This window comes from Dromiciops gliroides, chromosome 4, assembly GCF_019393635.1.
Source record: "Dromiciops gliroides isolate mDroGli1 chromosome 4, mDroGli1.pri, whole genome shotgun sequence".
Classification (NCBI taxonomy): domain Eukaryota; kingdom Metazoa; phylum Chordata; class Mammalia; order Microbiotheria; family Microbiotheriidae; genus Dromiciops; species Dromiciops gliroides.
Genome location: NC_057864.1, coordinates 340,012,119 through 340,039,531, shown reverse-complemented (window position 1 = coordinate 340,039,531; position 27,413 = coordinate 340,012,119). Strand labels below are relative to the sequence as shown.

The following is a 27,413-nucleotide window of genomic DNA, read 5'->3' as shown; positions in this document are numbered from 1 at the left end:
GTCAGTTAAGCATATTTAATCATATTTCATTAAGGCAGGAAGAAATGGTATTGTCTGGAAAGAATACAATTTAAAAATAAAGCTATTGTTGGAGATATATTTTTCACATCTTCCACTTCAACATTAACCATTTTATATTTGTGACACAGCATGAGATTATAGGCCTAGAGAGCCTTTGTAATGCTAACTTATGTCATTCTAAAGCTCTTCTCTTTGATGCTCTCTTCTCTCTAGTTTTTCATAACACTTCTTCCTCCTACTTCTCTTCCTACCTGTCTCACCACCCTTTCTTAGTCTCCTTTTCAGGATCTTCATCCAGTTCATGCCCACTAACCATGGATGTGCCCCAAATCTCTGTCCTAGGCCCTCTTCTCTTCTCCCTTATACCATTTTTCTTAGTGATCTCCTCAGCTCTGATGGTCTCAATAATCATCCTTAGGCTGATGATACCCAAATCTATTTATCCAACCCTTACCTCTTTTCTAACCTGCAGTCTCACATTTCCAACAATTTACTGGACATCTTGAACTGGATGTCCTGTAGACATCTTGAACTCACCATGTCCAAAATGAGACTTATTATCTTCTACCACTCAAGTTCCCTCCTCTTCCTAATTTTCCTTTTACTTCAAGGGCACCTAGGCCTACAACCTCAGTGTCGATCTTGACTTCTCACCACCATTCATCCCACATGTACAATCTGTTGCCAAATCCTATTGATTCTACCTTTTGCATCTCTCATATATGTCCCCTTCTCTCCTTTGACACCCCCACCCCCACCCTACTTCAGGCCTTCATCACCTTGTAAGGTGATGGACTTTGCTATAAACTGGTTGGTCTGCCTGTTTCAAGTTTCTCCCCACTCCATTCTATCTTCCACCAGACTGTAAAATTGATCTTCCTAATTCATAGGTCTGACTAGTAAGCCCCAGTGGCCCCCTGTAACCTCCAGAATCAAATGTAAAATCATCTGTTTGGCATTCAAAACCCATCATAACTTGGCTCCCTCCTGCTTTTCCCTTCTTCCTACATAATACTGTGATGCAGTGACACTGGCTTTGTTGCTGTTCTTCACATAAGGCATTCCATCATCCAACTCTGATCATGTTCATTGGCTTTCTCTTATGCCTGGAATTCTCTCCCTTTTCAACTCCATATCCTGGTTTCCTTGGCTTCCTTTAATTCCCAACTAGAATTCTACCTTCTAAAAGAAGCTTTTCTGTTTCTAGTACCTTTATTCTCTTGCTTATCTTTAATTTATCCTGTTTATAGATCGTATAATGAAGTTTACTTGTATGTTGTCTCCCACATTAGACTATGAGAGCAGGAACTATCTTTTGCCTTTTTTTGTATCTCCAGAGATTAGCACAGTCCCTGTCACATACTGGGTGCTTAATAAATGTTTGTTGACTGACTGGTTGACTAACTCCAAAGACTTTCTTAGGGGGAAAAATAAGATTAAAAACACAAGATACTTTTGGTAAGATTTTCATTTGTCATCCATTGGGCTAAATTTTATTTTATCCATATAATCAAGTTGAATATTTTAAAGTTTGAAAATGAGATAGTCAACTTGAAATTTGAATGACAAACTGTATTTTAATGCTTAAATTACAATGGACTAGCTAGCTAGATGAAAATAATATTAACAACATACTTTTTAATGCCTATGAACAATTCTTTCTCACAGTCTCACTTTGGGGAGATAAAACTTGTGTTGAAACAACAAAATTTTGGAGCTGTGACATTACTTTATGTCATCCTGAATTATATTTTACTCAGGTTAATAAAGAGATATATACATATATACATACAAACATACATATACACACATGATATAAAGCAGGGGCTCTTAACCTTTTTTGTGTCATGGACCCCTTTGACAGTCTAGTGAAACCTGTGGACTTTTCAGAATATTTTAAATGCATAAAATAAAATGCATAGGATTAAAAATAAAATTAATTATATTGAAATACAATTATCAAAGTATTTTAATGAGTTTATAGACTTTAGGTTAAGAACCCCTGATCAAAAACCACGCAAACCTATTTTGAGACAATAAAGTTGGTATGTTTATCTCTTAACCAGTGCCCTGATTATGACTTATGCCAAAGGCTTTCTGGACAAAGACAGCACAGTCTTTCAGGATTCATATATATGCGAGAACAATGGGATCCCGAAATTATTGAGGGTCGTCGGAAAAAGAAGAAAGATTTCCACAAAGAAAAAGAAGGAAAAGGAGAAGAAGAGGAAGAGGAAGTAGAAGAGGAAGAAGAAGAGGTAATAGCCTGATTGGTCAGCACCACATATTTTCTAATTTATGTCATACTAAAGAATGGTAGTTTAGATAATAGAAAACAGCAGGTAACATACAGACACATGTATATATTTATTTTGAGAAAATCATTGTTTTCTCTAGAGTTTGCTGATATCTAATGGAAATAAAAACTTAATTAGCCAATAAAAGTATAGAATCACAGAATCTAGGACTTTGTGGGCAGCTAAGTGGCTCAGTGGAGTGTCAGACCAGGAATCAGAAAGATGAGTTTCACATCTGGCCTCAGACAGTTACTAGCTGTTGTCAAGTCACTTAATCTTTGTCTGCCTCAGTTTCCTCATCTGTAAAAAGAGGTTCTAATTGCACTTACCTCCCAAGTGGCTAGGTGGCACAGTGGATAAAGCACCAGCCCTGAATTCAGGAGGACCTGAGTTCAAATCCGGCCTCAGACACTTGACGCTTACTAGCTGTGTGACCCTGGGCAAGTCACTTAACCCCCATTGCCCCGGAAAAAAAAAAGTAAGCAAAACCAAGTTGTTAGGATCAAATGAGATTATATGATAATATTTGTAAAGTGCATTGCAAACCTTAAAGCACTATACAAATGCTGTTATTATTATTAACAATCTAATTCAATGTTCCACCAAATGCTAGGTTTTACTTTACAATATTTTTGTCTGGGGGTTATCTACCTACCCACAGCCTGAGTGCCTCAGGCCAGAGGAATCAATCATATTACTTCACAGTGTACTACATTCTATATTTTAAAATAGATCTAATCATTATGAAGTTCTTTCTTATATTGAACAGAGAGGTCTGTCCCTATAATTGTCACCCATTGGCCCAATTCTGCCATCTGGAGAGACACAGAATAAGCCCAGTAGCTCGGGGCAGCTAGGTGGTACAGTGGATAAAGCACAAGCCCTGGATTCAGGAGGACCTAAGTTCAAATCCAGCCTCAGATACTTGACACTTAGTAGCTATGTGACCCTATACAAGTCACTTAACCCCCATTGCCCTGCCCCTCCCCCCCAAAACAACAAAAACTAGCAATATCAGACTAACCTTGTTTCCTTTTTGATAGAGTTAATAGTCAGAAGATGCTATATATGTATATATGACTTACTTGGCATTTGCCAAAAACCCAGAACAAAACCTGAAACCTCAAAATGTTAAGTGACTTGTCCAAGACAGTAAGGATAGTGACAGAAGTGTAATTTGAACTCAGATCCTGACTCCAAGCCAAGCTCTCTTTCAACTACATAACCCTACTCTACAATTGTAGTGAGTCAGAGACAGCAGCCTTAAGGCTTCTTATTCCTCATTCCTGTTCTTATGCTAACTTTAAACATTCATTTATTCTTCTGTTAATTTTCAGTACATGAGTTGATAGAGTTTACAGTCTTCCTGGCCTTTAGAGTCAGGAAGATGTGGGTTCTATTCCAACCTTTGTATAGAGCTTTCAAGACGAAATAGCACCTCTGGCGCTGAACCCTTCTTAGGGCTGCTCATCCACCTTTGGTGTCCACTTTCACTCAGTTCTCACCTGTGCCTCCAAGCAGTTGTAACAAGGCCAGGGCCAGCCCTGTAAAGCCATCTCAGGAGACAGGCTAAACTAGGTTGAGGATAACCAATAGGCTTCAAAACTATTAGTGAGTTAGAAGGATGTCTACATCAAGCATATGCAGACTTCCGCCAATAAAATGGGCAGATGAAAACAATTTGTTCCAACATTCATTAAGGCTCAAGGGGATAAGGACTAATGGAAAGATTCCCCTCCCTCCTGCATACAAGAGAGACACATATAAAAGTCATTATAACAGAAGGATTAACAAGGATTGAAGTTCTGAAATCTAGACTGAGTACAGCCGCTTTCATCTGTTGGTGAAAGGTGACAAAGTCCTCCCACACCCATCTTCCTGGTCCCTCCACCATTTACATAGGGCACAGGGAGAGATTTTGACCTTGAAGTCATTGGAGAATGGTAGCCATTTGGAATTGGCTGGGAGAGGGTGGGAAGGGGAGTGAAAGATCTCTAACCTGTGTAAAGTTGCTATCTGTAAGGGGCTAAAATTCTAGCTAAACTGTCTAAAAATCTCATGAGTGGTCACCATAAATTATAAGCTTTAGCAAGAGTTTAAGTATTTATTAAGGAGCATAAGAATTTGGAGAGGAGAGAGAAAGAGGCCAAGATTCCTTCATCTATCTATCTCAGGGAGCCAGCACCTGTGCTCCACTCAGAACGAGGTCCTGGGCAAAAGAGAGCCTCGCCCCTTCTTCGTCCCAGAAGCCTCCTTGAAAAACAGAAACAGGGCCGTCCACACACACAGACAGCTCCAAGCTAATTGGCTGGTAGCTTTGATCGGCAGTACCCATGAGCAAACATCACTTCCTGAAGCCAAGGCCACATAGAGCTCACAAAATGTTCCTACCAGCAGGGAGCATTATTCCAACTCTCCCACCTGGATCCCTATGCTGAATTTTTCCAGTACCTGATCAAACACTGGACTAATTGGCTATTTTCCCTGGAGAGCACTCTTCAGGAGCCCTGAAAACTCACTCTTTGCCTTTTTAATTAGAGCTTTCTTCCAAAGTATAAGATGGGTGGAGGAGAAGGGAAGCTAATGGGCTCCAGTTTAAGTTCCAAGACCAAAGCCAAGCTGAGACTGACTTCTCAGGGCTTCCACACAGAGATGACTGCTTAGCTGCATCATCCCACAGGCAATCCCTGGCTTCAAGGTCACCATGGTTCAAACTGCCAGGTCCTGCAGGTTGTGGCAATTAAAAAGGTTTGAGAGACATAGATTCTGAGCAATCGGATCATTTTATTAATAAGGCTAGTGGATGGTCATTTGACATCTCTCTTAGACTAGAAATAATCATAGCAGGCAGGCTCACTGTTTATATAGCCTTCAAAGAGTGGGTATTCCTGAGGGGTGGCAATCAACTCTGACTGGATATCACAATGGAAGGTGAGCTGCATTTAAAAGAAAGGCTAAGAGTAACATCATGTCGCTCTTGGACAGAGAAACTATCTCTATACCCAACCACCCCCAGCCTAGAGCTACCTAGGCAAAATGATTTGTTTCTACCCAAGATCAAGTAGAACACAATGGGCTTCCCCACCTTAGATTAAATTCCTTGAAAGGTTGGGTGGAATCTGACCAAAATTGAGAAGAGTTCATTCAATCTCATTATTAATAATGTCCTTCAAGAGACTGAACTTTTCAGATTAGCACTTTAGAAAAAGAGAACTCTGGAGCTTCCCAAATGAATAGTTATAAATAATAATTTTACTCAGGGTATAACCTCTCACACCTGAAACTGAGGAAGAACGATGCAGAACAGAAACAAACACTACCAGAGCCATTTCTTGGAGATGGGGTAAACAAGCCTTAAGAAGTAGAAGGTTTCACTTCTCAACAGTTCAATTTATAGGGTCCTTGCTGGGCCCAGCAGACAGGAATGAGGCAATGAGATATAGCTGGATATAGGACTAGGCCTAGTCAGAGATGACCCCAGGTTCAAATCCTTCCTCTTGGATTTACATCTTTGTGATGTTGGGCCAGTCACTTCATAGTTCACATGATCTCTAAGGGCCCCATGAGCAAGCTCTAAGTCTTATGAATCAATAAATAGTTGAGGGAAAGAACCTTTATAAAAAGGTCTTTAGGGGGCAGCTAGGGGGCACAGTGGATAGAGCACTGGCCCTGGATTCAGGAGGACCTGAGTTCAAATGTGGCCTCAGACACTTGACACTAGTTGTGTGACCCTAGGCAAGTCACTTAACCCCAATTGCCTCACAAAAACAAACAAACAAATACAACTTTAGAATCTCTAGCTCTAAAGTCACTACATTTGCAAAAAAATATTTTTTTTAATTCTATTGCAGAAAAGGTATTGTAGATTTCTGGGGTGCTGTTTTTAAAGCATGTTTAAACATTAAGGAATTTCAAGGAAATGTAATATGGTAGTTTTACAAATAACTTTTTCTAAATAGTCTGATCTGAAGAAATTACTGAAACTTTTTTTTATCCTTAAGATGTTCATAGCAGAGATGCAGATGGTGGCAGAAATTTTTCGTCATTTAGTGCAGAGGCCTGAAGATTTTCCAGAAAATATTGAAGCGAGTATTCACCATTATAGGGATGAAATGCTACGTCTTCTAGAGGTAAGAACAAAACATTTCATGAAAAATTGAGGATAGCACTGAAAACTTGGAATATTGTCATCTGTGTATTTAATTACTGTACATAATTACTTACATTATTGAATTAGGCTTTTTAGTGCTTGTTTTATTTTGTTTATTAATTACTGTGCTGATAAAAAATAAACTGCTCTATACTTTCCAACACTCCAAATCTGGCTTTCACTATATTTTATATTCAATAGGCTCTCATTGTTCTACTATCAATTATCCAAATCTCCTAAGTTAAAAGTTACATTTTGGTGCAGACCTGTGATTTCTTTTGTTTTTTTTTAATTTAATTTTTGTTCACATTTTAAGTTTTGAACTATCTCCCTCCCTGCCCATCCCACACTAGAGAAGACCACCATTTGACACAGATTTATAAATATATGTAAAACTCAACTATGCGTACTTCTATTCATCAGTTCTTTCTGTGGAGGTAGATAGCATATTCCTTCATAGGTTCATTGTAGTTGATTTGAGTATTTCTAATACTCAAAATAACTTGGTTGTTCACAATTATTCTTTGAACAGCATTGCTGTGATTTCTTTATTTTAGGTATCTCTTCTGCCAAAACAACTGTTTCCTGGGAAATTGACAGGTTAAATAATTTAGGGTCATATGATTTGTATGTATCAGATGTGAGGCTTGAATCCACATCATCCTGACTCTGAGACTGAATGACTATCTACTTTTTAATGCTTCTTCCCTATATATTTTCATAGGGAAACAAAAGTCATTATCACCCAAGAGTATTCACTATAATTTATAAAATTATACCTCACTCAAATATAACTCCCTACTTAACACTAATACTGTACCTACTCTATTCGTCCTTTCTCTTGGGGTCAGTTTCTTTGTAGTTCAGTCTCTAACCAATTGTTCATGGGCTCCTTCAAAAGAAAATTATGGTCAACAGTTGACCTTGGCAAAAATGATGAAGCCCTTTAATATTTTTTTCTCAGAAATATTAAGTCAAAAGCCTCCATCAACATCTCAGTCTTGGTTTATTCTAAGAATTTGTTTATGGTTGTAATTAAAATGTAAATTTATTTAGTTCAAGAAAAACTTATTTTCATAATTTTAGTTTGTTATGTATTTATTTCCAGATAACAGTCCCAATCAAATCTTTTTCCCTTCACTGTTTACCCTGGAATCTTGGTTCACATTTTAAATGTCTTTACTTTAAGTATGCTTTTCCGTTGACAGTTACCAACAAATAATTGTGTAAAATTGTTAGATATACCTCTTTTGTTTGACAATTACCCTATAATAGACCAATACAGTACTTAATAATTTGATTCTCCTTTAGAAACATTGCACAACAAGTCAGAATTAGGATATAAACTAATAGTTTTCTGAGAAAAGGAAAAGCATCTCACCTCTGCGCAAGTTAACCAAGACTGCTTTACAGAACTCAAGCAGTCTTAATTTTACAGTCCCAAAAAGTCATATAAAAATTGAATTTTTATAAAGAAAGTCATATTTTCCATGAAATAATTTCTTCAAATACATAAGCAAATATTTGAATTTTTTCAAACCAGTGTACTTTGTTGGTGGCAATTCTAATTAGTATTAACATCTTTCTAATCAAACTAAGATCAGTTGTCCAGTTTCTCTCTGCTTCTTAAGACATAAACCAACAGGGTCTTCACCCAGGATCCCCACCTCCCTGAGAAACAGTGGTCAGACGCTGATGATGATTGAGCCTGTATGAGCTAATGAAATCACATGAAATAGTATAGAGGTAGAAAAGAAGACCCAGGACAGAGTCTTGGGGTACTCCCAATTAGGCATGACCTAGATGAAGATCCAGCAAAGAAGATGGAAAAGGAGTGATCAGACAGGTAAGAAGAGAACCAAGAGAGAGCAGACAGTGTCACATAAACCTAGAGAGAAGAGCACATTAAGGAAAAGAGGGTGATCAACAGTGTCAAAGGTCAAGAAGGATAAGGATTGGGGGCAGCTAGGTGGCGCAGTGGACAGAGCACTGGCCCTGGAGTCAGGAGTACCTGAGTTCAAATCCGGCCTCAGACACTTAACACTAACTAGCTGTGTGACCCTGGGCAAATCACTTAACCCCAATTGCCTCACTAAAAAAAAACCAAAAAACCAAAAAAACAACAACAACAACAAAAAAAGAATTGAAAAAAAAAAAAGAAGGATAAGGATTGAGAAAAGGCTATTAGATTTGAAAAGTTAAGAGATCATTGGTAACTTTGCAAAGAGCAGTTTAAGGAAGTGTGGACCTTCCAAAGGAGTTATCCAAGAAGGGTGGAGACATAGAATAGTAGGTAGTGGGGATGATTGGATCAAGTCAGGGTTGTTTTTTTTTTTTGGTTTTGTTGTTTTTTTAAAGAGGGAGGAAAACATGTCAATAAAGAGAAATTGAAGATTAGAGAGGGTAAGTATTGATAAGAGGAAGTAATCTGCTGCAGAAGACAGGAGGGAATGTAATCAAGGATGAATGTTGAGGAAGTTGCCTAGGCATGGGAGAGGGATGAAGGAAGAGATAGTATAGGAAGATAATCTGAATGGTTTTAGATGAGGAGGGAAGAAATAATTATTGATGAATGGCCTCTCTTTTGTGTAAAGAAGTAAGTACAAGGCAAGTTGAAATATGAGTTACAGGGAGGGATGCTGTGAAGGGCTGAAGGAGAAATTAAAATGTTTGCAACCTCCATTGTGGTAAGATTGATTAGAAAGGTATAAAAAGGATTGGTCCTTTGCAACAAATCTTTATCCTCATGAATATTGTTTAGATACACTTCATAATTATGTTTATATCACTATAGTATGATATTTAATCAGTCTTGAGAACACCTGGGTTCACGGTTCAATTTGTGCTATTTTGATCTGCCTTGATCTTTTTTTTTTTTAATGTAGGAAATGATGGCTGACCATGATTCTCAGTACCTTATTGAACTAGATGGAAATAAGACTGTAGAAGAGCTCCATAAGGTAACTAGAGTATTCATAAAGAATAAATATCTTGCACTTAAAACAATAAATGTTAAGTGCTTCAATAGGCCTTAGTTATTTTTCCTAAGTATTAGAAAAAATAATTGAACTTACACTAATAGTTTTGGGAAGAGATGATTTATTTTTATTTTTAAGATTAATTGAATACTATTTTTTATAATTTTAAAAAGCAATAATATTTGAAAATATGTGAGTTTGAGAGAGTCAAAAAGATCAACTACATTTCATGCTTATATTTTCAGCAACATTTCATGTGATAACTTTCCAATCCACTGGTAAGGGAAATCATTTCCAAAGTACTATATGGAATTCTCTATAGTTAATGGTGGTAATTGATATCATCAAAAAGATACTTCCTGGAGAAAAAAATTTAGAACAATAAGCAGTTATGTCAAAGTGTTCGTAAGAGGGGATGCTGAACCTCCTCTAAGTCAATGTTCTTTTGCTAGACTTCTTTGCTATCAAATTACCTCCTCTTCCCTCCTCACAGCTCATATTTATGCTAGCTAGTTGGGTTCCTAGCGAGATGACTACTCTCCTATCGATGTATTTCCATTCACTATTTATTTATTTGTTCGTTTGTGTATGACATTTAAAAAAAAATTGAGTTCTGAATTCTCTCCCTGCCTCCCATCCCTCCTGCACCCATTGTAAAGGCAAGAAATGTGATATCAATTATACATGTGAAATCATGCAAAGCATATTTCTGTATTAGCCATTTTGGAAAAAAAAGCAAGAAAAAGAAAATGAAAAAATTATATCAGTGTATCAGAAGTCTGCAATGGTGTGCTTCCCATTCACAATTATCCAGTCCTATCAATTAGGTCTTCCAAAAAAGGCACCTATTCAAGCAAGCACAGCAAGAACATAAGTTAGAAATTATTTCCTCAAAACAGGCGGTACATTCTCTCATGTATACAAACAGAGAAAAAGTGGGTATACGTTTATAGGACAATTGTAGTATGGCACATGTGTAAGAAACACATCTAACCAAGGCGTGATTGCATAACTTCAGGGGCTCTGTGTTCTTTTTTTCTTTGGTTAGTGCAGGGTATAGCACTGAGGATGGACAACTTGTACTAGTGTTCAGATAGACTGACCCCTGCAAGTGCAGAGTGTCCTAAGGTACAACATCTCTGCTGAACAAGTTATGTTAATGTGGAGCTGGGCCAAGCACAGTTCTTGCTAGGCTTGGCTGGGGAAATCTACTGGTACTTTGCAGAACGTCACATTTCTGATGTATGTGTTGACCCACCGGATTCCCTAGGCTTAAGTTTTCGTTATTGTTAAGTCATTTTTCAGTTGTGTCTGGCTCTTCATGATCCCATTTGGGGTTTTCTTGGCAGAGATACTAGAGTGGTTTGCTATTTCTTTGTCCAGTTCATTTTACAGATGCGGAACTGAAGCAAACAGGGTTAAATGACTTGCCCAGGGTCACAGAGCTAGTAAGTATCTGAGACCAGATTTGAACTCAGGAAAATGAATCTTCCAGATTCCAAGTCCAGTGCTCTACCCACCACACCACCTGGCTGCCCTAACAACAATAATGACAACAAACATGCTCTTTCTGCTATGGTGTTACAGCACTCTTTTCATTTAGAATGCTATTTTACTCTTTCAGATAGGACAGAGACCCTCATCCTGAGATTGGCAAAAGCCTCTGAGGTTTATTATCTCCCAGACATGAGATAAAAAAGGTATACTTCCCTGGTTTAACATTTTTCCTTGGCTCAGAGCTAGGTTATCTCAGAGAATGACCTCACCCTTACTTATGGTGATCATCCGGTTACATTTCCCAGATTCCTTTGAAGGTTTATGCAAATGAAGAGCAGGAAACCAAAGCAGATATTCTACGACAAGTTCTTTTTTCTGACCTTTTCATATGCAATTGAGCTATTCAAAGCCTCAGAACCTCAAGGTGTATAATGCTTCATTTACACATGAAACATCTAACCTTTACTTATTTACTTGAACTGTGCCCTTCACTGATCTCCAACTTTGCTGAATTTTAAAGGAGGTACCTCCTTATAGCATAATATGCAAATAAATAAATACTAAGTGATGAATAAGAAGTAAGGAAAAAATTAGGTATAAAAAATGAAATATGGCATCCATAAATTTGGTCATGGTTCAGTCTCAAAACAGCTTGTAGGAACACTAACAACGTTGTTCTAAACCAGAGGTGTCCAATTCACCATGTGGTAAAAATTATTTGTGGTAAAGATTAATATCGGAAGTATTAGCTGAATCATTTGAGAGACTGTGCATGCTACTGAAGCAGCTTTTGAAGGACCTCCCCTTTTGGGAGGAGAACTCGAGGAACTTACAGGATGCGAACTTAAGCGTTCTCTGGCTGTTAAATTTAGCCGTGGTGGCACGCAGGTGAGAGGAGTTCGGAAACACATGGTTGGTGTTTGGCTTTGGGTGTGCTGGTTCGCGGCCTGGCAGGCAGTTTGGGATTCGGTGAGTTTTATAAAGGAAAATAGACTAAGCTTAGATCTAAGACCATCAATCTGTATTTCTACTTCCCTATTTCCCTAATTGGTTTCACTTTTTGTTGCCTAATTAATTCCCAAGCAATAAAAATTAATCTGTCACAGATTAAAGCTCAGAGGCTCCTTTTTCTTATTGGTCTGGGAGATATATATAAAAGGGAAAAGTTAAAGGGGGAGATTAATGCTCCATATATCCAATTTTGAATCTCAAAACCACAGGCCTCAAGTGCAGTAGAAGGACATTAAGCTGTAATTGGGAGATGTTTAATAATCAGAAACACAATTCAACATAGGCAGTATTAATCTACAGTTTTCTAGGTGGCACAGTGGAGAGAGAGTGCTGGGCTTGGAGTCAGGAAGACTCATCTTCCTGAGTTCAAATCTGGCCTCAGACACTTCCTAGCTGCGTGACCCTGAGCAGGGCACTTCACCCTGTTGGCCTGTTTCCTCATGTGTAAAATGAACTGGAGAAGGAAATGACAAACGACTCCAGCATATTTACCAAGAAACCCCGCATGGGGTCACAAGGAGTCAGATGTGACTGAAACAAGTGAACGACAACAGAGTTAAACATTTATTTATCACCTGCTATGTGCCAGACATTGTGCTAAGTTCTGGGTGGGGATACAAAAAGAGGCAAAAGACAGTCCTTGCCCTCAAGAGTAGTCCCAGGGAGACATAAACATTGTCCTTTTACTTGCTTCCCAGTGCCATAAAGGAAAGATTTAGTTAAGAATCAATATGAAGGGGGGCAGCTAGGTGGCGCAGTGAATAGAGCACCGGCCCTGGAGTCAGGAGTACCTGGGTTCAAATTTGGCCTCAAACACTTAACACTTACTAGCTGTGTGACCCTGGACAAGTCACTTAACCCCAATTGCCTAATTTTTTAAAAAAAAGAGTCTATATGAAAAAAAAAAGACTGCAAAGGGGTAGCTAGGTGGTGCAGTAGATAAAGCACCGGTCCTGGATTCAAGAGGACCTGAGTTCAAATTCAGACTCAGACACTTGGCACTTACTAGCTGTGTAACCCTGCAAAAAAAAAAAAGAAGAAGAATAAATATGGCACTGAGTTTATAGAGTCCCACATGTACAAGTAAAAGGTCACAATTTCCCCTCAATATCAAATATGTAAAGTCAACAAAAAAAAAATACAAAGTTTATCACAGCCTACTTACTATCTCAGTGCTCAAAATGGGTTTAGAACCTAGAGTTGACTCAAAGTTTCTTTCCTCTCCCCCTCTTGTGAGACATTAAACTGATTTGATTGGTATTTGTTTTGGAAACTCAGCTTCAGCAGCATTCTAACTTGAAAAGAAAGGACACTATTAACACCCAGGCAAACCTGAGGCAGGAAATGGTGGAAATGCACCATCATAGAGAATTACTTGTCCAGCAGCGATTCCTTTCAATAGGAGGGGCAACAATCTAGTGATCTGCCAACCTGTGAAGAACAAGAACAACTGAGCAGGGTCACCAACTCCCTTCCCTGAAGAAAATACTCTGGGGAAAAAAAAGAATATCATTTCATATTTTTTCTTTCAACTTTTTCTGATCTTCCATGAATTTTTTTTCTTTTTTATAAATTATTTCATGAGGAAAAACCTTGTAGGTGCTACCATTCACAGCTGTTCTATGATATTCCATAAATTTTAAATTTGCAAGACTAAAATTAGAAAGAAGTATAGCTTCTTCCTTTATGAGATATTTCAAATAACATTCAGTCCTTCGTTCTTTAACCTTAGTCAGTAATAGACAGATTTGATTGCCTTGGATTGAGAAGAGCAGCAGTTATAACTAGACTTCAGAGTTCTGAGGAAGAACTGTCAGAGGCCATGGATAACGTAAGTTGTGTTCAGCTAATTTAACATATTTATGTGTATGTGTGTATACATATATGTGTGTGTGTGTATTTTTTTATTTCTGTTACATTTTGTGTTTTCTATTTACACTTTTCTGTTTTACAGAAATGTTTCAGGCCATCTTTTAAAAAGTAGATTCACAAAAAATGTGTTATTTTATAAAACATCTTATTCTAAAATATAGCATTGTACTATGTGCCTTATAAATAAATAATATACAATATAATTTTTATCACATCAACAGGCATTTATTAAGCACTTGTTCAATCGTTTCAGTCATGTCAAATTCTTCACGACTCCATTTGGTGGGGATTTTTTGGGCAGAAATACTAGACTGGTTTGCCATTTCCTTCTCCAGCTCATTTTCCAGATGAGAAAACTGAGGCAAATAGGATTAAGTGGCTTGCCCAGGGTCAATCAGCTAATAAGTTCCTGAGGCCAGTTTTAAAATCAGGAAGATTTGTCTTCCTGACTTCAGGTCTGGCACTCTACCCATTGCTCCACCTAGCTAGATACTGTGCTAATTAATGGGACCACAAAGGCAAAAACAGTTCCTAGTCTCAAGGAACTCACATTCTAATAGAGGAAACAACATGCAAACAATCATGAACGTACAAGAAAGATACATAATAAACGAGCTAGGGAGGCAGCAGTGTCAAAGGATCAAAGGGGATGAATTCAAGAGATGTTATGAAGGTAGAATTGATAGAACTTGGCAACAGATCTGATGTGAGTGAGGGGATGGGAGGTATGAATAATATGCAAAGTGAATTAAAGATCCAAACTTGTCTAAGGTGGCAGAGTTGACCCTATTTGGACTTGGGATGGGATGGGATCCATGATTATAATATAGTTCTGGAAAAGTATCCCTTATTTGAAAGTTGTTTTGTTGGTACTCAGGGTATTATCAGAGAGCTCTTATAAAAATGTTTAATTTAGAAATGTAAATTAAATGCAAACCATTTTAAAAACTGACAAAAAACCATGATAAGGTAGGGGGCGGGGTTTGTTTGTTTTTTTATGGGGCAAAGAGGGTTAAGTGACTTGCCCAGGGTCAAACAGCTAGTAAGTGTCAAGTGTCTGAGGCAGGATTTGAAGTCAGGTCCTCCTGAATCCAAGGCCTGTGCTTTATCCACTGTGCCACCTTGCTGCCCCCAGTAATTAAAAAAAAAATTTTTTAATTCAATGAAAAAATGAAGTAGAAAAGAATATTGCTGTTCAAAGTTTAATAAGGATGTATGAACAAAACTTAAATTTCATTTTGTGGCCAACAGGATGAATTATTCCGGACTCTTTCATCTTATAAATTAATTGCACCTAGATATAGATGGCACAGAAGCAGATGGGGGAGAGCTTGCCCTGTTGCTTTAAAAGAAGGTAACATTGCAATGGGATTGCCAGATTTGAGTGTCAGGTAAGCAACATTAGCAATGGTTTTTTTTTAATTGGCCTTTTCAACCTTGTTTTTATGTTTTCACTTTGTTAAAATCACTCTTTTTCAAAGTTTTCTAGGTAAAATGTACTGTCTTTCATCCGAAGAGGCACTCAGTGAATTTATGAGGAACCCACGTCCCTACCTCCTTCCACCGATGCCAATCCCACCGTGCAAAGTGTTTTTATATGGACCAAAATCCTCAGGGAAAACAACTCTATGTCATTTAATTGCAGCTAACTATGGAGGACAGGTATGTATACGTACATATACACATATGTATGTATATATGTCTATTTGTATATACAGAATTGGTCACAATTTATAGTTTTATATTTAGACTTTTATATTCTACATTGTTTTATTGGATATTGGGGTTTGCCCCTCCCCAAACAGTGTCTGGTGCATAGGAAACATTTAATACCTGCTTTAGTAATTCACTCCTCTTCTGAATTTCCTTATTTCTGTTGAGAGGATAACCATCTTTCCAGTTACCCAAGTTTACAACCTTGGCTTAATTAAGTGGGTGCTTAATTTCCCTTGACTCTTCACTCTCCCATATCCCATACATCCAGTTAGGTGCCAAGTCTTGTCATTTCTACCTCCATGTTCTCTCTCTAGTCTGTAACTGTCTCCTCACACAGCTACTGCCATAGTTCAGGTCCTCACGATGACGTCTTAACTAGGTCATTGAAGCAGCCTGGTAATTGTTCTCCCTGCCTCAAGCCTTGCCTCTTTCCAATCTATCATGTACTCAGCTGTGGAAATGATTTTTCTAAATTACACATCTGACTGTGTTATGACCCTACCCAAATGTAAGCTTCTCAGTTTAGCTTTCAAAGCCCTCTACAATCTAGCCTTAAGCTGCCTTTCTTTTGTTTTTGTTTTTTTTGGTGGGGCAATGAGGGTTAAGTTACTTGCCCAGGGTCACACAGCTAGTGTCAAGTGCTGAAGCTGGATTTGAACTCAGATCCTCCTGAATCCAGGGCCGGTGCTTTATCCACTGTGCTACCTAGCTGCCCCCTTTCTAACCTTATAATACATTATTCTCCTCCTCTTGTTCTCTGATCTAGTCAAACTGGCGTTCTTGCCTTCCTCACACACTACACATCATCTCTTGTCTCTCTGATTCTGGTCTTAATACCTGGAATGTCCTCCCTCCTTACCCCCCTCAAGAGCCACCTTCTACATGAGGCCTTTACTGAGCCCTCACAGCTCTTAGAGCTCTCCTTCCAACCGATTTGCCTTGTATTTATATATTAGAAGTAGTAGATGACCCACTGAATAGAGAGCTGGACTTGGAATCAGGAAGACCCAAGTTCAAATCCAGCCTCAGACACTTACTGTATGATATTGGACAAGTCACTTAACCTCAGTTTTCTCAACCTCAGTAATTTCTGCTTCAGTTTCTTTAACTGCAAACTAGGGAAAATAATAGCACTTACCTCACAGGCTTATTATAAAATATAAAATGAGATGTTTGTAAAGTATTTACTACAGTGCCTAGTGCATAGTAGGCACTTAATACTTATTCCCTTCCCTTTATATTTTTTTGAACTTTGTATTATAAGCAGGACTTAAACTTTTACAAGTATGCCCTATTGGATTTCTAACCCAGTGCCTTAACCATGTAGCGTGGAATAATGGATACAATAGTTCTTCAAGCTAGGAAAACTTGGATTCAAATTCTGACCTATAAATAATGCTTGTGTGATCCTGAGCAAACCACTTATTTCTCTAGGCAGCTCTCTAATTCAATTAAGTTACAGCAAAGGTGCTGACCTATATCAGTAGAGGGAATTTCCTCACCTGGGAGTTCTTGATGTCAGTGAAATCCCAAGGCTAGTTTCTATCCCTGTATTTCATATGTACTTATTTATGTATGTGTTCTGATCTCTTATAAAATGATAAGTCCTTAAAAACAAGGTCTCTTTCATTTTTGTCTTTGTATCAGTAGTGACTAATATAGTACTTGGCATGTAGTGGGTGCTTAATAAATGCTTATTTATTAATTGATTGATGGTTAAATGTCGATAAGTTAAGTACCAAGTGAGTTCTCTTCTACTTAAAATAAGTCACCAATTGACAGATTATATTTGCTCATTTTTGTTATTATCACAGATCTGGGGCATAGGTTTCTTTATTACTATGGAGAAAGTACGCTTCAGTAGGTATAACCTGGTCAGTGCCCAGTGATATCCATAAAAACCAAACCATGTGTGCTACAGCTAAGAAAATATTTTTTCACATAGACATCCATCAGTCTGCAGTTCATCTTTGACCCTCAACCTGATGTTTCATCTCCCCCTGGACTTCTGTCTTATCTCCATTTGGCTTTTCTCTAGTTCAAATAAGCAGTTCAGTTTTTTTTTTCTTTTCTTTTCTTTTTTTTTTTTAGTGAGGCAATTGGGGTTAAGTGACTTGCCCAGGGTCACACAGCTAGTAAGTGTTAAGTGTCTGAGGCCGGATTTGAACTCAGGTACTCCTGACTCCAGGGCCGGTGCTCTATCCACTGCGCCACCTAGCTGCCCCAGCAGTTCAGTTTTTAAAGTATTTATTAAACACCTACTATATACCAAAAACTGTACTATATACTAGGAATATGAAGTGTGAGTTTTAAAATTGGATATTAGAGCATTAACCTCCCCTTTTAACTGTTTCCCTTATTTATCTCTCAGACTAGTAAATGGAAGAAGCTTCTGATCTCTAGTTAGAGCTTTTATTGTTTGGAAATCACAAGGTGATGTTGATTAGAGGGATAGGAAAGTAGAAATACAAAACAAATAGTCTTAAATCTAAGCTTAGTCTATATTCCCTATAAAACTCACCAAAAGCCCAAGGCCACCTTTGGGGGGGAGAGCCGCGTCAAGCACGTGCTGTTAGGGTGAGCCGGGCCGAGTCCAACCTCCGTCAGCCTCTGTGTGTGCAGCACAGGCAGCAAAGAAGGAGAGCCAAAAAGAGACCCTACTTCCGTTCTTTCCTTGCCTTTTAAGCTTGCACCCCGGAAGTGGAGTGCCTAGTAGCTGGACTGGCGTGCATAGCCCATGCACGGCCATCGGTCTCCTCCCCGAAAGGGCGGTCCTTTAAAAACTGGCATCTTTCCGTATTCACTAACTGACTGTTAAAAACTTAAAAGGGGAGGTTAATGCTCTAGTTTCCAATTTTAAATCTCACAGTTGACAAAAATGAGAAATAGTCCCTGTCCTCAGGGAACTTTCCATCTACTAGGAAACAGCTAAGTAAATACAAGATAAGTTTAGACAGTAGAGGAAACCATCAATAAGAGAAATCAGCTAATATTAAACAGAGATGGTACCTGAACTGAGCCTTAAAGGAAGCTAAAGATTAAAAAAAGCAGGGAAAAGGGCTAGAGGTACTATATGGTACCTAGTTAGGGAGACAGCTGGTAGAACAATTTGGAACAATAGGCCTTCTCTGGCAATGGAAATGTTTTCATGCCTATAGATCATCCTATACCAATTCCCCATCCTCTCTCCTTCTTGCAACCCAGCAGTCTGCAAACTCATCATGTCAGTTGGTAACTTTTCTTTCAAGAAGGAGGAAAGGAAAAAAGGAAGGAGGGAGGGGGAGGGAAGAAGGAAGGAAGGAAGAAAGGGAGGGAGGGAGGGAGGAAGAAGGAATAAGCAGTTATAGAGTGTTAAGCACTTGATAGATATTATCTCATTTAATCATAATTTGGATCATGACAATTACAGACTTATTACCTCTATGGTTTCCCTCCATAACTTTCATCAGGGAAAATGCCATCTTGCAAGAGCACTTGTTTAAGAAGACAAGATCCCTAGTGCAAAGAGATATCAATCAACATTGATACATTTTTGGAATTAAACTCACTGATATGATATGATAACATAGATAATGCTAAATTTGTCTAATTGTGCTTCTTTTCTCAAATATTCCCTCCAGGTTCTTGATTTTAATGAACTTATGGAACCACATATTGAAGAAGCCAAAAAATCATTTATAGAGAAATCTAAAGCTGAGGCAACAGAAGCAGCTATTAAATCTGTGACAGATAGGCTGCAAGTAGAAAAAATGATTAAAAAACATGGTAAATACATATTTTTGATTCTAGAAAAATTTGATCCTATTCTGCTTTAAGCCAGAAAAAGAAGATAACTGTGATCTCTGAACAGGGGTAAGGATTAAATTCAGCTCTCTCAACAAAATAGAAATTTCAAAAAAGGTCCCCTTACTTTTTGTTAACTGCAATTTCAACAGATCTTTACACTGGGATTCTTCTCCTTTCATGAGCCTTTATGCATTGCAAAGACCCATGGAGAAATATTTATGCTTTTAACTATGTTGTAAGTTTGTTATCATACAGCAAAAACAGAGGAAGAAGGCTCAGGGTTCCTTTTGACAGTAAATGAACAAATAAATATTTTCTGCTTTTTATATTTTACTTTCTTAACTTATCTGTGAGCCCTGGCTGGGTGAGTTCCTTGGTATTAGAATCATTGATTTCAGATTCATTTTTATTAAATAATAATATTTATATCAATTTGGTTTAACAAACGTTGCCAAGCTGCTGTGGATAAAGCACAGGCCCTGGATTCAGGAGTACCTGAGTTCAAATCTGGCCTCAGACACTTGACACTTAACAGCTGTGTGACTCTGGGCAAGTCACTTAACCCCCATTGCCCTGAAAAACAAACAAACAAAAAAAGTCCATTGCCAAGCATTGTGCTAGGGGAGAATATAAAGACAACTCTTGGCCAACTATGCAGAATCTAGAAGAATGATGGTGAAGCATGTTGCCCCTTTCTTCTGACAGAGAGGGGATGATCAGGTGCAAAATGAGATACGCATTTTTTTGGATATGGCCAGTGCAGGAATTTGTTTTGCTTGACTATGCATATTTGTTATAAGAGTTTTGTTTTTCTTTTCTTTTTTCCCATTGGGAAGAGAGAATATAGATTTTTATTAATTGAAAAATTAATTTAAGAAACAAAACCAATATAGTATCTGCATTCAAGTGACTTACATTATTATACTGGGGTGGGAGTGGGGGCTGGGGGCTGGAAGGATGGAAAAACCCATATATCAAATAGCATTAGAAAACAATTTCCTTTCTTAGTAAGAAACCTGGTTCTTGGTTATAATTCCTGTTCCCCTAATGAGACAACCAGGAAGTGATACTTGAAAAGAGCCAAAGAAATATGCCCGGTGCCCTGCCTCTCTTACATATTTACTCTCACCTTTTCCCAGTTCATGACTAAAATTATAGACAGAGTAAAGAAACTGGTGTTTGTTTCCCAAGTTACACCTTTAATGTAAGCTTAGATTATGAGACCCTGAGCTTAATCAGGAAGCCCAAACCTTCATTTCTTGGGTCTCCTTGAAATGAGCAGGCTGTTGTTTTCTTCAGAATTTGGCTGTTTTGGCTGATACCAATGTCTACGGTTGTCATCCCTTTGGTCAGTCACCCTTAGACATTTCAGAAGATCATGCGCAAAACAATGTTTTAAAGGGAGGCAAAGGGAGTCTCAGTTCACCAAGGTGAAAAGTTCAGACTTTTTGGTGTTTATACTAAATTGTACCACAAGTTGAAAAGAATCAACAATGTTATTGGGGTGTTTTTTTTTTAAAAAGGTATAATGATAGGAGAACATGTGAACAGTGGGATGGAACATAAGAGTTATTATGATTATGTGAGCTCTTACTAAGCTATATTAGCATATAGGAATATGATTCAAAATAGCCAATGATCCTACAAGAAATTTTGGAGTATATTGCACAATTATTTTTATAAGAGAGATAATTTGTCAAAATATTTTTCTTAGGCCAATAAAATTTGTTGTTGTTGGTGGTGGTGGTGGTGGTGGTGGTGCTTAGGGAATATCCTAAGTGTTTGGGAAAAACTGGCCTGGAATTTTAATAATATGCCATGGACCAGCTCTATAGTGACTAATGCCCATGCAGATAGTAAAGTATAGGCTGGAATACCTTATTCTAGCTTATTTCTTTTTTTTAGACTAAGATTAAACATGAACACTTTATATAGAGATATAAATACATATTTTAATATAAATATTATTAATATAAACTATAAACATTTTATTCTAAATCATACGTAATTATGATTTAGAATAAAATGATTGATCCTCAGGAGGTATTTTAGATATTTTGTAGAGAAAGAATAGAAGTGTACAATCCTAACCTGCTGGTTTTCTGAATCACGGACATTTTTGATCTAATGACCAAAGCATTTCAAAGAAATATGATCCTTTGTTTTTCTAAGTCATGGATCACTCCCAGTGGACCCTGCTGAAGACAGTGGGCACAATAGTATGCTTTTCTCCATGTCCAACAAAAGATCCTTAGTTTATATTATTATACAAATTAAAATTTTAATTATTAATACCATTGTAATAATTTTGAATCAATGCCCTATACATGACTTCACTTTTATATATTCAGCAAAAGAATAAAAAGTGGTCAGGGAGTCCATATGTATATAATATACAATTACATGATCAATTACATAAATCAATAACAAAATTTTATATATTTTATGTGTGTATGAATTTCATTTTATTGTATATAAATGTATGTTGATAGATAGATAATTTCTCTATAACCAAGTAGCTCAACCAGTTGTTTAAAAACTTCTTAAAAGTCAAAGATTATCTTCAGCAGTCAGGGTTAATTGGAGAGTTATCTCCAGGTTTAATCTACAATAGGCCATATAATTCTGACCCTTCTTTTAGCAGCAGAAATCAGTCAAAAACTTCGATTAACCCAAAGAGATAAGCCCAGCCTGTCCCACCCAGAGAGTAAGCCAGCCAATAAAGCAGCTAGATCTAAACCACTTAAGGGAGGTTAAATATCCACAGATTTCAAATAGTGGATAACTTATAAAAAATAGGACCACTGAAAACAGGTTAAAGAAGTTATCATCATTTCATCTAAAGAAAACAAAAACCAAGGGACTTCTCAGTGCCCTCAAGAATCTAAAAATGTATTATAGAGCACATGAATAGCTTGTTTCTTCATCTCATAGACCAAGGTGTTGTATATAATGAAAGCAGGGAAGTTTTAGATTAAAATTAAGGAAGACCTTCTGACAAAGGGAATTACCCCAGATAAAAATGAATGTGAGAAGGAAATAGAGTGGGGATGGGAAAAGACTTAAGTTCAAATCAGTGAGAAATTACTGATATGATGTTGGCCAAATTGTTTCAGTAAGAAGTATAGGAAGAACAGGGAGACTAAACTTGGCACACTGAATAAATAAATGCCTTTCCATTCATTCATAAGAAATAGGGGACAGAAAGAGCTAGGGCAAGAAGCAGAGTTGGGTATTAGAAAGAGCAAATACTATCAGTTGCATCATTTCATATTTTAAATTCTCTTTCCTGCCTTTCACAAAGTAGTTTCGATCTGGTTGCTTGATTGGCTGGTTGTCTTGTTCTCTGAGGGGAGTGGGTTTATTCTCTTCCATGGAATCAAGCTGGGCCAATCTTTTCTTATTTATGCTTGGAGAAGAAGCAGGTTCAGATCAATGTGGACTGAGGTGGAGTGGGCCTACAGCTTTATTTAACTTTACTGTACCCCCTATGTCTGACAATTGGACCTTTCTGTTTGAGAATATCTAAAAATATTTAGCTATTGATTTTTCTCATGCTTTAAAAAAAAACACAACTGGGTTTTCCCTATCTAGTCCAGGCTGAAAGTCCAGGGCTATGAATGCCCATCTCATGGGCTCAATCCCACCACTGATTTGCACAGGAGTTTTGACCTACTCTGTTTCCAACATGGTCCAGTTCATTCCTACATCAGTAACCTGCTGACTTTCTCCCCTCCACTCATAGAAACTAACCATATTGATTCTAGACTTAGTGGTGACACCTGGTTGGTTTCATACACTGAAGTTCAGAATTCTTGAATTCAAAAGATCCACCAGTCCTGGAGAGCAATTTGGAACTATGCCCAAAGAGCTATGGGGCTGTTCATACCCTTTTGACCCACTACGAGGTCTATATCCCAAAGATATCATAAAAAAGGTAAAAGGACCCACATATACAAAAATATTTATAGCAGCTCTCTTTGTGGTGGCCAAGAATTGGAAATTGAGGGATGTCCATCAATTGGGGAATGGCTTGAACAAATTGTGGCATATAAATGTAATGGAATACTATTGTGCTATAAGAAATGATGAGTAGGGGGCAGCTAGGTGGTGCAGTGGATAAAGCACCGGCCCTGGATTTAGGAAGACCTGAGTTTAAATCCAGCCTCAGATACTTGACACTAGCTGTATGACCTGGGCAAGTCACTTAACCCTCATTGCTCTGCAAAAAAAAAACAAAAACAAAAACAAAAAAAGAAAGAAATGATGAGTAGATAGATTTCCAAAAAATTTAGAAAGTCTTAAGTGGACTGATGCTTAGTAAAGTGAGCAGAACCAGGAGAACATTGTACACAGTGATAGCAACATTGTGTGATGATCAGCTGTGATGGACTTGGCTCTTCTCAGCAATACAGTGATCCAAGACAATTCAAAAGGACTCATGATGGAAAATGCTCTCCACATCCAAAAAAAGAACCATGGGATCTGAATGCAGATTGAATCATACTATTTTTACCTTTTTATTTTGTTTTTCTTTCTTGAGGTTTTTCCCTTTTGTTCTGATTCTTCTTTCACAACATGACTAATGTGGAAATATGTTTAATGTGAATGTACATATATAACTTATATCAGATTGCTTGCTGTCTTGGGGAGAGGGGAGGGGAGGGAGGAAGAAAAATTTGGAACCAGAAATCTTATAAAAACAAATGTTGAAAAGATCTACCAGCTTCAGCTTCCTTGATAGCTGGAATTATAGGCATGTATAACCATGGCTGGCTCTTTTTGTTTGTTTGTTTTTTGGTGGAAGGAGTTGGGGTGGGGTGTACCAGTGTGACATGTTCTGTTTCTTTTTTTTATTTGTCACTGTTATTTTGTGTGTGTATGTTAGGAGGTCTTTCTGTTTGTTTTCATTTTTAAAATGAAAATACCATTTGCTGACAAAATCTATTACTGACTTGTAGAGTATAAGGAAATAAGAGAAGAAGATGAAGAAAAGTCTGATGATTCAAAACTAGACTCACCAAAAAAAATCGGGGAGGAAGAAACCACCGATGAAAAAACCACAGAAGAAAAAGGCACAGAAGAAAAAGGCGCAGAAGAAAAAGGCGCAGAAGAAAAAGCCGCAGAAGAAAAGATCGCAGAAGAAAAAACCACAGAAGAAAAAACCACAGAAGAAAAAGACATAGAAAAGCGAACCTCAGAACAAAAGCTTGAAGATCAGGACAATGAAAAAGAGGGTAAATAAATATATGCTTAATTTTCTGAGTGTGTATTGAGGCACTGAATTTATTTATTTATTTTTTACATTGTAATCGATTTTTTTTTTTAGTGAGGCAATTGGGGTTAAGTGACTTGCCTCCCCAGACCTAGACTACTGCTGGAAAAACAGACCACTGTCTCTAAGGTCTTCAGAGCTTTGCACAAGTTACATAAATTCCTTGTCCTGACCACTCTATCTCTCAAGAGCTTATATTCTGTATTGCTCTCCTTGTCCCTCCCTTAACCAACATACTCCTAAAAACTTTGAGGAACACATGGATTCAGATATCAAAAATAGGGGAAATCTGTCCTCCGACACTTGACACTTACTAGCTGTGACCCTGGGCAAGTCATTTAACCTTCATTGCCCCGCAAAAAATAAAAAAATTTAAATAGGGGAAATCAAATAAGAAAAATATGTCCTTACCTACAACTGTGGGTTAAAAATCTTAGTAAATAATTTTGGTTGGAGGGTTGTTTTTTTCCTAGTACCATAGTAAATCCATTAGAAGAATAATGTGATGGGAAAAGCACTGGTATCAAAAACCTCAAACTATGAATTCTGATTTTACACTTCACATATGACTTTGGGCCTTAGATTCCTTATATGTAAAATGAAAGGGATGGACTAGATCTTTTTTTTGGACAGGGCAATGAGGGTTAAGTGACTTGCCCAGGGTCACATAGCTAGGAAGTGCCAAGTGTCTGAGGCTGATTTGAACTCAGGTCCTTCTGAATCCAGGGCCAGTGCTTTATCCACTGTGCCACCTAGCTGCCCCCCAGACTAGATCTTTAAAGGTCTTTCTGGCTGCAAATTTGATCCCCCTCCCGCCCCATTTATTATTTATTTTATTTAAATATTAATTTATTTTAAAATTTTGAGTTCTGAATTCTCTCCCTCCTACCCATTGAGAAGACAAGAAATGAGATATCAATTATACATGTGAAATCATGCAAAACACATTTCCATATTCTGGCTGCAAATTCTTATGACCCTATGAATATTTCAAGCTCATTCATAAGTCCAAGATTTATACTGGAGTATTGAACAAACTACAGCATTTTAAGCAGATATGCCCTGCGTCCACCTTTCATAAAAAGATAAAGCGAAGTAGATGTTTCTATACCTTCTAAAAGATAAATATTTTGGGGGCAGCTAGGTGGCACAGTGGATAGAGCACCGGCCCTGGAGTCAGGAGTACCTGAGTTCAAATCTGGCCTCAGACACTTAACACTTACTAGCTGTGTGACCCTGGGCAAGTCACTTAACCCCAATTGCCTCACTAAAAAAAAAAAAAAGATAAATATTTTTATTATATTATATTATTTAGGTAAGGAAGCTACTTCAGCAACCAGTGTCAAACAAGTCACTGAATCTGTAGATGATACTGACTCCAAAACAGACCAGGAAGCACCAGTTCGTGAAATCAAAGATGGTAAATTGATATTTGAGGTATTTTTTTTATATTTAAGAAAACAAAACAATTCTTCTTGGAAAAAAAGGAAAGAGGAAAGTGAAAAGTGTTTTACAAAGTATTGTTCATATATAACATGACTTTAGAACTTGAATTGTTAAAAATTAGATGTGGAAAATAGAGAAAATGGTTTGTGATGTGTTTGGGTTTTTTCCCCAAAGGTGCTAATATTTTAAGTAGTTTAGTGGAATTAGGTTATCTCTGTCATATTGGGGAAAATACTTCCTGCTACAGATTGTTTCTTGTTTTTGCATTTATATCCTTAATGCCTGGGACCTACTAGGCATTTAATAAATGCCAACATAAGTCATATAACTAAAAATGTTCCTTGCTTCCCCCATCTGTAAAATGGACATAATACCACATTCATATGATTTAGTAGCTAGCTTGCTCAGAAAATTTTTTTTAAAAGGCAGCTTCTTTTATGGTAAAACAGGGACCTTAAATCTCATAGCCAGAAATATACTTTCCCTTCTAGGGGAGTGTCTTCAGTTGCTTTGACTAACACTTTTTTTTTGTACTACTGACCTTCAAGACAATTTGTCAATGATGGATTTCGGGGGGGGGGGGGAACCTCTTGAATGGAATGAAGAAAAAACACACAAGTAAATTTAGTGTTGCAGCCCTCCCTGCCTTCTTTATAGGGTTGTGAGAGAACAAATAGGAAAGACAAATTCTTCTGAGAGCCTTAGTATGATGAGTTTTATTTCTCTTCTGAAGAATGTGATAGTCTGGGGACTATAGTCAAGTAATTGCTTGGTGTTATACAGTGTCCATTATGTTAAATACCCTACAGTGAGACTGACTACATCTAGAACAAAATAATAATGATGATGAAACAGTAAATCCTGATCGAAGTGCTTTTATAGTGATCTTGAAATTTAAACCATGTTATTAAGTTGTGTTCTAGTCAACAAAAACTTACTAAGCTTCTATTATATGTAGAGCATTGTGCTAGTAGGAAGGGAGGAAGGGAGGGAAGAGGGAAAGAAGGAAGGAAGGAATGAGGGAGGGAGGGAAAGAAGGAAGGAAGGAAGGAATAAACATCCATTAAACACTATGCTAAGTGCTTTACAAATAATTATCTCATTTGATCCTCACAACAACCCTGTAAGGTGGGTGCTATTCTTATCCCCATTTTACAGTTGAGGAAACGGAGGCAAACAGAGATTAAATGACTTCCCTACAGCCATATTGTGAAGGGAGGAAAGCTGGACCACAGCAGACTGGGAGAACAAAGAGGGCCGCAGTGGACACAAGGAATTGATTTAGGGGTAAAACAGAAGTCAAGAAAAAAGGATAGCTTGTGAGAGAAGAATTTTAGAGTTAGAAATCATGAAGGGGGGGCAGC

General features: G+C 37.6%; 1 protein-coding gene across 1 annotated transcript in view; it reads left to right on the top strand.

Moving 5' to 3' along the window:
• Positions 1-27,413, top strand: part of AK9 (adenylate kinase 9) — a 123,482-nt gene that overhangs the window by 14,854 nt on the left and 81,215 nt on the right. Inside the window, exons 7-15 of the mRNA XM_044004957.1 lie at positions 2,088-2,279; positions 6,320-6,448; positions 9,354-9,428; positions 13,687-13,785; positions 15,078-15,217; positions 15,308-15,488; positions 19,163-19,307; positions 24,290-24,447; positions 24,538-24,565. Of these exons, the coding sequence (XP_043860892.1) occupies positions 2,088-2,279; positions 6,320-6,448; positions 9,354-9,428; positions 13,687-13,785; positions 15,078-15,217; positions 15,308-15,488; positions 19,163-19,307; positions 24,290-24,447; positions 24,538-24,565 (1,147 nt within the window). The remainder of the gene's footprint in view (positions 1-2,087; positions 2,280-6,319; positions 6,449-9,353; positions 9,429-13,686; positions 13,786-15,077; positions 15,218-15,307; positions 15,489-19,162; positions 19,308-24,289; positions 24,448-24,537; positions 24,566-27,413) is intronic.